The sequence below is a fragment of the Rhagoletis zephyria genome, unplaced genomic scaffold (assembly GCF_001687245.7).
Source record: "Rhagoletis zephyria isolate East Lansing unplaced genomic scaffold, Rhagoletis_zephyria_1.1 Rzeph_scaffold_00091, whole genome shotgun sequence".
In the NCBI taxonomy this organism is placed as follows: Eukaryota; Metazoa; Arthropoda; class Insecta; order Diptera; family Tephritidae; genus Rhagoletis; species Rhagoletis zephyria.
The window spans coordinates 73,759-86,885 of NW_016157175.1; the positions used below are offsets into that span (position 1 = coordinate 73,759).

General features: G+C 31.3%; 1 protein-coding gene across 1 annotated transcript in view; it reads left to right on the forward strand.

The window, feature by feature from the left end:
- The window catches only part of dpy (fibrillin-like protein dumpy), a 231,098-nt gene that overhangs the window by 59,086 nt on the left and 158,885 nt on the right, over positions 1–13,127 (forward strand). The window contains exon 2 of the mRNA XM_017630594.1: positions 9,387–9,442. Within this exon, the coding sequence (XP_017486083.1) occupies positions 9,392–9,442 (51 nt within the window). The 5' untranslated portion in view covers positions 9,387–9,391. The remainder of the gene's footprint in view (positions 1–9,386; positions 9,443–13,127) is intronic.

Genomic DNA, 13,127 nt, shown 5'->3' on the forward strand with positions numbered 1-13,127 from the left:
TCTTTTGCCTTTTGTGTTTGTTTGAGTGTTCAGTTACTTTACTTGATTTGCCTACTTTGGTGTTCATTAATGTTGTAAAAATAATTTGAATTACAGCAAAATCTTGCATTTTTTTGTTATGAAAGTGGAACACGCTGAATTAGCCGCCCACATGTGAACGTGAATAAAGATATATAGTTATATTGGCTTGTAATAAAGGTTGCTTTAAAGATCATAAAACTTCTACATTTTTTGCACAAAAAAATGCACGAAAAATCCCGAAAAAAAAATTTAGTTTTGAACGACTCGCAGGAAGTACGGTAAAACTCCCGAAAGGTCACAAGAAAGCCAAAAAAAGTAAAACACGAATTCTGCAAAGCATCAAAATGATAATGAATGATCCGGAAAAAATCTTTAAGGGTCGCGAAAATATTAGTACCTGAAAACTTTAAAGGTATTTGCTTGCTTGACCAGATTTACATACTTGACGTAGAAATCAACATTCCTTATAGAAATTCTATGCTTTCGCTAGACCTTTATTTCTATAAAATACCCCTTTGGATCACAAAAAAAACTTATTACATGTTTCCCAAAATTTAATTTTTCCATATTTTCCATACAATCCGCTTGCCCTAAGCGTGCACTTTTTAATGCCACCAGTTCATTGTCTCAAGGCCGTTTTATATTCCATTCGATCGTTTTTTGGGTGTGTTACCACCATTTATTTACCGCAATCACGCAGCCAATTCACGGTTTATAAAATGCAAACAATTGAACGTGACAGACAGACAAAGAATCATTAGTAAACCGTTTGTGTTTTCAGGCGTATTAGCTTTCAAGCTGAATTGGTTAATGGATGAAAATGTTATGAGGCAATAAAAGGCAAAGTTAACAGAATAAAAGAGATACGAAGTTTTTATAAAATAAAATAAAATAAAATAAAATAAAATAAAATAAAATAAAATAAAATAAAATAAAATAAAATAAAATAAAATAAAATAAAATAAAATAAAATTAAATTAAATTAAATTAAATTAAATTAAATTAAACTTAATTAAATTAAATTAAATTAAATTAAATTAAATTAAATTAAATTAAATTAAATTCAATTCAATTCAATTCAATTCAATTCAATTCAATTCAATTCAATTCAATTCAATTCAATTCAATTCAATTCAATTCAATTCAATTCAATTCAATTCAATTCAATTCAATTCAATTCAATTCAATTCAATTCAATTCAATTCAATTCAATTCAATTCAATTCAATTAAATTAAATTTAAAAAATAAATAAATAAAAAACGAAAAAGACAATAAAAATAAAAATTTATTAAATAAATAAAAAACAACAAAGTGGTAAATTAATTAAATAAAAAACAAGAAAAATTTAATAAAACGAATTGAAATAAAATAAAATAAACTAAAACCAAAAATCGAAAATTTAACTTTAGAAAAATGGCCTAAGTAAAAACATTTTTTGGCTTGATAAATAGTAATACAAGAACCTCAAATAAGCCTATTTTTAATATAAAATATAATAATTAAAATTTAAAACTCTTGATTATAATCAGCATGAAAAAAAATAAATAAAAAAAAATAACTACATTAATTATCGCCTCCGTTTGATCATAAAAGAACCAAATTGAAAAATTATTCCAGATCTTACGTAAAAACAAAAAAAAAAGTTACAAATGGAAAACAAACATTTTCAAGGGGTGACAAAAAGTGTTTTCGGAACATCAGTTGAACTATTCTTATAGTGAATTCCAAAAAAAAAGTTGTTTGTGAAGCTCCTCTTTTAAAGTAGTTTGCAATAGTTTACAAACTTTAGATAATACAATAAAATGTTTCATACACATAAGAAAAAAACGATCATTCAGCTTAAATCATCTCCAAACATTCTTTTAAGATTTCGCTCCTTCCCACCCAATCAGAAATCAATCAAAGCGCTCATAAAAATAAAACCATTCACCACACTGGTAAAACGTGCGCACAGCTTTATTGCCATACACGCCCAACGACCGACATTTCCATTTTTTCTTATTTTTCTGTAATATTTTTCCTTTGCCATATTTGTGCTACTTCACTTTACAAGCATTGCAGCGCGCTGAGCTTTCGCACGCCCCAGCATTAAGCAGCTGTTGTACTAGGCCGCTTGTTCAGTAGTTTATGGCTTTTAAATGAGTAACTGGAATTTTACAAAAAATCCCAATAACATATTAAGTAGTCGCCTAGCAGCCGGCCCTGTGAGCCATCAATTGCATGTAAATTGCCAATGTAAAGTCATCAATAAGCGAGTTGTTATCAAATGACAAGTTCGTTGCTTAAGTCTTTTGTTTGGCAGTGCATTGAAGGCAATTAAGGGCGGCGACCTGCCAGCAAATAGCAGCCTATGTACTTTATCATTGTAAGAGAAGTGCGTTGTTGTTGATGTTTTTGGTAGGTTATTGTTGTTGTCTTTTTCAGTTATTTTTTTTTTGCATTCGCATTAAAATTGTAACTAAGTAAATGCTTTAGCCACGCACTTGCTCACTGTCAATCTGTACGCGCCCGCACTCAATCTTGCAATTTACTATCTAACTAATTGATAGAGTTGCGTTCTGCTTTGACTAATTAATAATACTTTTTCAATGTCAAACTGTCGCTATGTTTAGCCACTTAAAGGGCGCATGAGTTGCTATTCCAGCGGTTGCTTGCTGCTGGCGTCAGCTTAACTTTGGTTGTGGCCTTGCAGAGGCTGGTCTTTTTTCTTGCTGTCGCCAAGGTTGTGTCCTTTGAAGCAGCTGGTTTTTATGCTGACCTCGGCTTTTTTCACTCTACTCCTCTCCTTCTTCTCTGCTCTCTGCTCCTTTCGCTCTCACTATATATGTACTTATCGCCCGCGTCATGCTTTCTACGCTCAACTCGCCTGACAAGCACACATTTTTCACAGAGCTTTATTTAGCCACTCGAAATAAATCACATTCCGCGCTGCTATTTACAATGCGGTCTTTGGCTGCTTTCGCAGAAAAATTGCACGCGCTATGCTTCGTGCGTACGTTTGTTTTGCCACAAGGCATTTGCTTACTTCTCTTGTACGTACCTACATAAATGCTGTCTACTCGCCGTGTCTTTGAGCAAATGGTGGCTGTTTGTGCGTGCCACATGCCACAAGCAGCGACTGTTAAATGCGTGACTAATTTTAAGCATTTTTCCATCGTTTTTTATTAGCTGCAAGTGGTAAATTCAATATGTCAATCGGTCGGTGAATGGCATTTGTATGTTTCTCTCCAACAATCTTAGCTCTTAGCCACTAAGCAAATAATTTTTCTTTTTAGTGAAGGGGCACGCTAACTTGAAAGGATCGAGACTTGTTTGTGTCGAGATTTTTATAGCAGATATTGTTTTCAATTAATTTTGGAAACTAAAAAAATTGTTTGCGATAAATCTGTTAGAGCTTGTTCATTATAGTATAAAAAAGCAAATAAGAAAATAAATTAAATTCAATTACTCATTCAAGAAACATATGGTCTAACAAACTTAAAAAGTTCAGTTTTATGTTTAAATCAAAACAGATATTACCGTTTGTATTATTTTTTATTTGCTTTTATTTAGTTTTCTTATATTCAAAAAATCGTTACCTCATTCGTGGACAATATTTTGATCGATATCGTTTTCAAATCTTTAATTGTTATACTTATAGACATATAAATCAACACACAAATATACAGCTTTAAAGATCTCGATGACAAAATCGATACATTTATCGTTATCGATATCGATATATTTAGCGGTTAATATACTTTATCATTTAACAAAAGTATAAAAAATCTCATTTATTTGTCGATAAATGTGACTATTGATATCAATTTTGAAAAATTAAACAATATCATAATAATTACAGAGGTTTAGGTGCCGATTTTCTACTTTCTTGCGGTCCATATTATATAGCGGCAAAACAATCCGGCAAATTTAGAGATTTGGCGGTCGTTAATTTTGCGAGGTGGAAGTTCATGGCCAGGGTACTAGGAGATATTGGTCTATATTGTTCTATCATTAGATCCAATATTTGGTCATCTTCTTGGAGCCGTTGGTCGAATGGCCGCACTATATGTCTTCAGTTGTTATGTACTTCCCCTATGTCCAATTAAATATATAAAAAATATATACAGTGGTAAAAAAAAAATATAGCCGAACCACTTTTTGCCAAATTGTAACGTATTATTTTTGTTATTATTTTCTTTTGGTTATTTCTATTTATAAAAATATAGTTCATTCTTTAACAAAACCCGTGTAAATCCAAGTTTCCAACCTTGTGCAATATTAAAAAAAATTAAACACACTTTCTTACAAATTTCGAGCTTTTTTTTTAAATTATAAAAAATCAACCGTAATTTTTAGCCATTTGAATCTTGTACTTGATTCTACCAGAATTCAATGTGCTACAAAACTGCATACTCAGAATCTAACTACAGAACTGGAACAATTTTTTGATTTTTTTTTTAATTGCATACATTTTTAAGGCAGTGTCACTCGATTGGCACCTTAGTAAGGATTTTTTACATTTTATATTGGGCTATTGCTACAAATTGGGACAATTTTTTTTTGTAGTCAAAAGTTAGGTACAATACAGCAATCTTCTATTGAAAATTTTCAACAAAATAATTTTCGTGATTGGGATAAAGATAAATATTTGAGTATTCACATAATTGGTAGACGATTTGCACCAAGTTTCGGCAAATACCCAATCGTATGACACTGCCTTTAAACTTATATTTATACAGATGTTGTTAAAGAATGAGCTATAACAAACTGACCAAAATTAAATAACAACAAAAATAATACTTTAAAACTTGTCAAAATTTGGTGCGGCTATAAATTTTTCGACTACTGTACCGTAGTTGACTCTGATTACTCGGTCATGCTATCACAGTAGCACAATGCCACTAATATTTGACTTACAAACAAAATACGGGCACGAATTTCAAAATTTCAACCTTAATTCTGTGAAAGATTTTATTTTTATCAGTATTTTTCTTTTGAACAAACTATGTGGCAATAAAAGTGAAAATAAAAAATTATTTTTGTTCAAACATTATTTTTATTGATTTCATATATTTTGAGTCGAGCCACTGACTCATCTGTTTAAATGGCAAAACCAAAGCTACCTGAGCATTGAGATTGAAAGCATTCCAATCTGATTATGTAGCAGACGCCATGGCATGTCACATTGTTACAATTTTATCAAGATCATTGAAGCAAATATAAAAGTTTTAGGTGTAGCCTTACGTGAATAATTGGATAAACTCAAATAAACGTCTACTTGTAATTTGTCTCCGAAAACGTCTTTATTTTTATACATTAAGGTGTTTCACCAAAAAAGTTGTGAGTTTCCTAAAGAAATTGTAAAATAAATTTAAATTACTATGAGACTCTTGCCAAAATATTTCGAAAGATTACCTGAGCTAGACCTATTTAAAAATACCTACAAAAATCTCAATATTTGGTTTTAATGGTTTATCATTTAACCTGATTTTTTTATAAAAAATATTTTTGAAATCTAATTCGATTTTTTGAGGTAATTTCAAATGGGATCAGCTCGAGTCCATCTTGATTTTTTCCGAAGTACTTATTGACGAACGACTTATGACCTTATTCGTAAAAAAAAAAAAAATAGTTTCAAGGAGCTTTATAAAGTGACATTTTCATACAAGTTTTCAGTTTATAAAACAGTTAAGTTCCTGTTAATTTTTTATGAATTTGGGTGAGAAATATAATATGTTTTATTATGCCGTTGAAAAAATAGTACAGTCTTATTTTTTTTTTTGTGGTTATGGTACGCCCTAATATAGATAAAAAGTTTCACATAGAAAAGCATAACTTCTCAAAGCAAATTTTGAAATTTTCCTCCTATTTCCCTGATTCTTTCCTAGCTTTAAGTCGAGTGTTTCGGCTGTCATAATATGCTTCTAAAATTATCTACACAGAGATTTTTTGAATAAAACATTTAATACACTTCAACTAAACATCAACACTTATTCTCCACAGAACTTTGAAAATAATCACAAGCTTCTATAAAAATACTCATACAAACTCAGATACACGCAATCGCGTCAAGCTGTCGTCGGAAACTCTCAGTTTGACAAAAAAAAAGGTAGTAGATCCAGCAAACCAAAAACAGACAATAAAATAGCTAGAAATCACACGCTAACATCACATAAATCACTAAATAATAATTGTATGTGAGAAAAACCACGTTTCCTCTCTAAATGATTAACAAAAAGCGGTAATAAATAAAAACCTCTGGTTATGTGTGATAAGCAGCGGACATTTCCTCATTCTAAGTAGTTAGCGTGCGTTGACAAATAAGCGAAATACCTACGCACGAAAGGCAAAAAAATTCAAAAAGTTGACAATAGTAAAGGGGAGAGCAAAGATAGGAAAGCAGATCTTAGGTAAAAATATTGAAAGAAACTCTTCAACATTTCTTCAAACCTCTCAAAGCCATTAGCCAGAGCAACACACATTTCATTTGGAGACATCAGCTACCAACGGTATTATTGTCGTCGGTAGTAGCAACAGCGACAGCGACAGCAATAGTTTCCTGTAGCGTTGCTCACTTGGTCTGCTAACGTTTCGTGGTTATACGCAATTTCTTTTACAAGAATGTACATATGTATGTAAGTATGTATATATTTGTGTACATAAATGAAATATTTCCCACACGTTACCACCGCTGCCACTCGCATACAATCTATCGGTGACAAAGGTGCGTTAATGATGAGCAATTGTCCGTTTGGCTCATTGATGGCTCCCATTTACGAGTATATTTATGTATGAACAAGATTGCGTATGTATGTACATAGCTGTTAGGTATACATCACTTCTGACACATCCACATTAGGCTTTAATTTGGTTAGGTGTCATTTACCTGTTGTACAAATAAATATTACAAACATGTCAACGTCCACATGTATTCTCTCTCATTTTTATTAGCTAAGTTTTTTGCACTTTGTCGGCTGCAACTTAAGTTCTATCATGCATCTTTATCGCCTGTTTGTTTGAAGGAGTGTTTTTGAAATTAAATTTTTTTATTCTGTTCTTGTATTAACCCTTATTCCATGGTAGGACCCCAAATATGAAGGCTTACATCGGAATATAATCTAAACACCATCGAAAGCTGTTAAGTAATGTCAAAGCCCATGTTAAAATGAAAGATTATTAATAAAATAAAATAAAATAAAATAATGAAATAAGTAAAATAAAATAAAAAATTAAATTAATCTAAATTAAATTAAACTAAATTAAATTAAATGAAATGAAATTAAATTAAAATAAATTAAATTAAATTAAATTAAATAAAACAAAATAAAATTAATTTAAAATAAAATAAATTAAAATAAAACCAAATAAGGTTAATTAAAATTAAATTAAATAAAAAAGTAAAATAACAACGTAAAAGCGAACAATAAAATTAAATTAAATTAAATAGAAAAAGTTAATATAAAATATTGCAATGCCATCGCGTCGCATTCGAAGGAAACTCGGCTGAAATAAATTAAATTTAGTTAAGTAAAAAAAAAAAATAAAACAAAATAAAATAAATTAAAATAAAATATGGCTAGATTAAATTAATCAAAAGAAGGGAAATCTAAATAAAAGGAAATAAAATAAAATGAAGCAATCCCATCGCTTCGCGTTCCAAGGAAACTTGTTTAAGTAAATCTGACCAAATAGTAGCTGCCTAATATAATTGTTAGTTTTACCGAATCATCTGTTGAACCAAGCTACTACTGGTAGTAAGCGTAGCTATCAGTACACTTTTGACTCGTTATCCCTGCTTTAAGATTATGTACTTCACAGTGTCCTAGCCCACCTACATATATTGACCATTCATCTTCTAAGAGAAGTCACTATTTTTTCAAATTTTACGCATTCTGTGTTTGCTCCGAAAACTTAAGTCTAGGGTCGAACCTTGTACCTAAATAAAGTATCTACTATTCGCATTTTTCCCAAACCCGATTTTCGAGTTATGCGGAAAATTGCAATTTGAAAAACGGTCGGTGGCCCATTTTGCAATTACAAAAAAAAAAAACGGTAAAGCCGGTTTTACTTCACATAGGTTTAATGCAGTGAACATGGTTATTATGGTACGAAGTCATGACCGAAATTAACAATAAAATTACATTTATTTAGAAAAGAGCAAAGTACAAAAATAAGTACAACGGTTTTATCTAAATTAGAATAATTGACGTTTGGTCCTATTTTAACTTTTTTCGATACTTTAGTGCATTTTTTGTGACTTATTTCGGATTTGCGAAATGATATTGCCGCCGTAGCCGGGTACTTCGATTTGCCTGCTGCTACTCGGGATGTCCGTGGTTGGCCCCAGCAATATCAAAAAAAGACAAACCTCTACCTCTGAGTGTACTTTTTCGCAGCTAGAATAAAAGTGTAGATCTACCCATTTGGAGGTTTCCTTTTAACTAGAAGAAGCTTTGAGAACATCGAAAAACTCAAAACATTTATTGAGTGGTCAAGATTTGTATGAAATGAGTAAAACCGGTTGGTGCGATAAAAAATATCCAGTTTATTCGATATTCGAAAAATTAAGATAAAAAAAAAACGCCTCTAGGTATCCAAAAAACGGGTGAAACCGGTTTGGAGAAACCGCGTCAAGCACCCTAATGTTGACTCATATATATATGTATTGCATTCCGTTTATGTACATTTTTGTGTACTCACTTTTATTTATTTTCAAAAAATTCCAATTACTGATTTTGCCTGTAGTTGGCTTGTTTACAAAACTTATTTGCATATCTTCTATCACTTAAACCTTTTTATAGTATTTCTTTTTTTTTTATGTATTTACTCCCTCAGCTGGTGTTGCTGGGTGTATGTTTACTCACATGCGGAAGCGTGTTTGCAATTTTAATTCTTTACATTTAAGTTCTTATAAGTATGTAAATTTAAGTGCACATTATTTACATACATTGCTTTAAGTGCCAATGTAGTGATTATTTTTTGCACATTTTTTTCAATTTGTTTGCTATGTATGTATTTTTTATTCTAACTTTTTTTTTGGTATTATCTTCCTTTCACGTTTCCCTTTCGCATTTCGCTTTTTTCAACAATTTTTTATATCCTCAACAATTCCATTTCAACTACATACAATTATATGGTATAACATTCAAACAATTGTAGTCAAGTGGCAATTTGGTAAACACTTCTCGTGCTCTAAGCTATTTATGTTTGCTCATTTATTGCTACTCGTCTGCTCGCTCACTCCCTCCCAACTTTATCCGAAATGCAAAATAATGTATTTTTTATTTCTTACTTAAGTACTTATGTATTTACATATATTTATAAAGATTATACATGTAATTAGCTAATTTTCTCTACCTTCTTTCGCTTTTTTTCTTTGCAGCAAAAATGAGAATATTTTTGCCACTAGTCACGTGGATAGTGCTACTTTCGAGTACAGTAAGTATATTGCGGAAGTTTCAAAAATAATTATTTAAATGCACATTCCCATATTTCAGTATGTATACAAGCGTAGAATTTAGTTGATAATAACTATTATCAGTATGTTGTTATTTCATATAGCTGTCATAAAAAATTATTGAAAAAACTACGGGTATACATAAGAAAAATTATATAATTGTGATTAAAATATATAATTTGTTTAGACTTTAAATATATGTATTTAAATCTGAGGTTTTCAAATTTAGGTAGTAAATAAGTGAATTAATCATAAATAGTTTCTAGAGACACCCAAGAAAAAATATTCCAAAATATTTACAATCCCGTATGACAAAAACTTCTAAGAAAAGCGTTGGAGTGTTTTATGAAATTTAGGCTATTAAATGAACAGCCTTTTTAATTTAATTCTATCGCCAATATCAAAAAATACATTTATAAGTGCAGAGCATCGCCACTCACTGTGTGGTGACAGCTGTTAGAGTTTATTTCGGAACCCGCTCATTCTTCTTTTAATCGAAAGCCAACCGGCAATTAAGACATATTTGGAAATAAACGTCTTTATAGGCACGGTTTTCTGAAAAATAACCTTTGACGATCGTTGTGTCAAATTTATTAACAAAAGCTTTTAAATTAATACCTATCCATGCACCACTCCTTTGGAAGTGTGCTCAGCGGGGTAGGCGAAAAACTGAAAAACTACTCAAATAGGTCGAAGTCTTGTAAAAAAAAAAACATGCTACATTGGGGCTTAACCAACAATAATTTCTTTCACCAGGTCGCCGCGAGCCATATTTAGAAAATATAACCCTAATTAGAGTGCTGCTGTTAGTGTTACCGGCTAAGTGAATTGTCTATGACTGATCCGGTACATAAACTCCAATGGAAAAGTTTGGCAGATGCAACCATACCCATACCCACAGCAAGTGAATCTTGAGGATACATCAACTGAATCCTAAGATGATATACATCATAATTGTGCAACCTGTTTAGTTATATGAGGTTTTTTTATATGACTATGTCTATGATAATCATGTTATCGGCCAAAAAATCGAAATTTGGTTTATGATGGTTTCATATAACAGCAAGCACCTTTTGCACGCTTAGCTAAAGTCAGACATGCAAATGTATTTTCAGATGTTCAACTTCAATCTTATTTCTTTTAAGCGGTATATTTACCATGAAAAAATCAAACAATAATTTGGTTGAAAAATCATGTTACTTTTGGCTCAGTGTGCCCTTCAGTACCACTGGCGTATACCAAGCGTAAAATTAGGGCAGTAGTCTGCGTGCGGATATATGTATGTAAACCTAAGCCAAAGCTATCACAATGAGAAAATTGTCCTCATCTTTGGTAGCAGCCAGTTGGAATTTCTGGCATCTCTTGGCAACGGAACGACAGTCACAACCCTAATCGAACCCGGGTCCCATCAAGCAATAGATTGCAATACAATCAAAAAAAAAATCACGAGAAATGAAGAAATACCAATAAGAGAACAGAGCTTGCGGCGGTCAGCAGGAGTACTCCAGAAAAAGTGCTTACTTGCTTACTTAGCCTATTTAGTTTTGCTCTAATTGTTTTTTTTTTTTATATTCTATCAAATGGTTAGAGGGTCCTACTACTACTACTACTGCGGTCAACCGCTATTTAACAACTAAGGGTTAAGCAACAAAGATGTCAATAAATAATACTATTTTATGGGTACTTTGCCGCGAGCTATAAAGCCACTGTATGGTATCGACTTGTGTATAAATTGTTTAATTAAATGACTATTCTTGGAAGTCACAAAGCAACAGAAATTAAAGTTTTCTTAAAGTAGCATTTTGCTTTGATTTTACAATCAGAAATCAGTTTAGTTTCAAAGCATCAATTATTTTGTGCTGTTATTTGCTTTCTTGTTCTTTTTTCTGCAATTACATTTAATCGTGTAATTATGTATTGTTCATTGCAAGAGCGCTGCTGTATTGAAAACAAAAGACTTAAGTAGCGAACTCGTTAGATGCTTAGAATTTTTGATGGAGTTTGAAGCTGACTTAAGCATTTGTTTTTTTTTAGTTATTGACGTAGTGGTCATCACTGAATATATATATATATGTAAATTAAACAGAATATTGTTAGTGCATTTTAAGCAGCTTTTAGAAGATTTAGGCTAATACAAAGTCTAGGCTTCGCTTGTGTATGGAGTTAAATACAAAAACTGTTAAGGTTTTTATTCTCTATGTATGTATACTATAGCTGCTTGAAACTTGTACTTTTTTCTAAAGTTTAACGTACTTTACTACTTCATATTTCCTTCTGCCCATCAATGGATTATAACGCATTCTCTTTTCAATAAAAGCATTTTGGACTAAATAAATATGAATTACTTAGCCTAGTTCAAAAATAGTCTAATACCACAACAATTAGTAACGGAAGACTTAAGCGACAAACCTGTTTTCATAATATTTCTTATTCAGTAACATCACAAATGAACATTTTATAGCTGAAAATTTAAAAAAAAAATATTTATACATTATTTCTATCTTTTTCTACTATTTGTTGCTTTCAATATATTTTCAAAGTATGTATAATTATTTTTCGCTTGGCCGCTCGCAATTCTAGTTTTATGAATTTAATGCAACCAAATGCAGCCTCTTGCGCCTGCCAAGATTTTCGAATCCAAAAAGCAACAAGCAAATCTAAATGAAAAGGAGTAACCAAATCCGCATGACTACTCAACCGCCAATTGAATGGGAAAAAGAATTAAACTAAAGAAAGTCGCTAAGAACTGACGCAATGGAAAAATAGCTAAAAGATTATAACCAAATGCCATCACTTTATTGAAGTAACCAGCTTCGAAGCTTTTAGGGATGTTAAATGAGCTGTTAAATTAACTTTTCAAAATTAATAGCACCTTTGTGCGAAATAACGGTGCTGAAATTTTAATAATACGAAATTAATTCTCAAAGCGAAATTAAATGTTTGTACATAAATAGAAATAACAAATAAATAAAAAGCTTCGGCAAAAAGTTGATATGCAAATTCGCTGAAGTCATAAATTTTTAATGAATTCAAAGAAATCAGAAGCTATTATTTTGAGAGCATATTTTTGTTTGTATATACTTTCACAGAAGGTTCATTATCCTCAGATATCTTAGCAAGTAAATGTTTGAAAGGAAAGAAGGTTTACGCTTTCATAAATTTCTTTCAAAAATTACTTGAAATTTTTTTAAATAAATCAAACTCTTCAGGAGGTTTTCTAGTTTTACACAAAAGTAAAGTGAACTCGAAAACAAAAAACTCGGCTATAAAAAGCCGGTTATGCACTAAAATCAAACTGGTGACATTTGCAAAAAACAAGCTAAGCCTAAAAAGTAGGTAAATTCGGTGTGACTGAGTGGGAAGCAAAGAAAGTAGAAAGGCGAAAGGCGAAAGACAAACAAAATCTCATGACAGCTTAGATACTCAGGCAACAATGGAGCGCCAAAACCAGCAAAATCGCTGAGTAAAAGAAAGCAGCCAGCAATAAGATAGCTACTTAATACTTCAAAGACAAAATTGCTGGATAACTGTGTACACAAAAGCCTAGTGACTTTATAGCAAAGAAAGTAAAACCAACAACCAACAACCAAAGCCAAAGCCAAAGCTAAATGACAAGCACTCGAATGCCGTCACTCGCAAATCGTAATTACTTAGCGACAGCGGTCA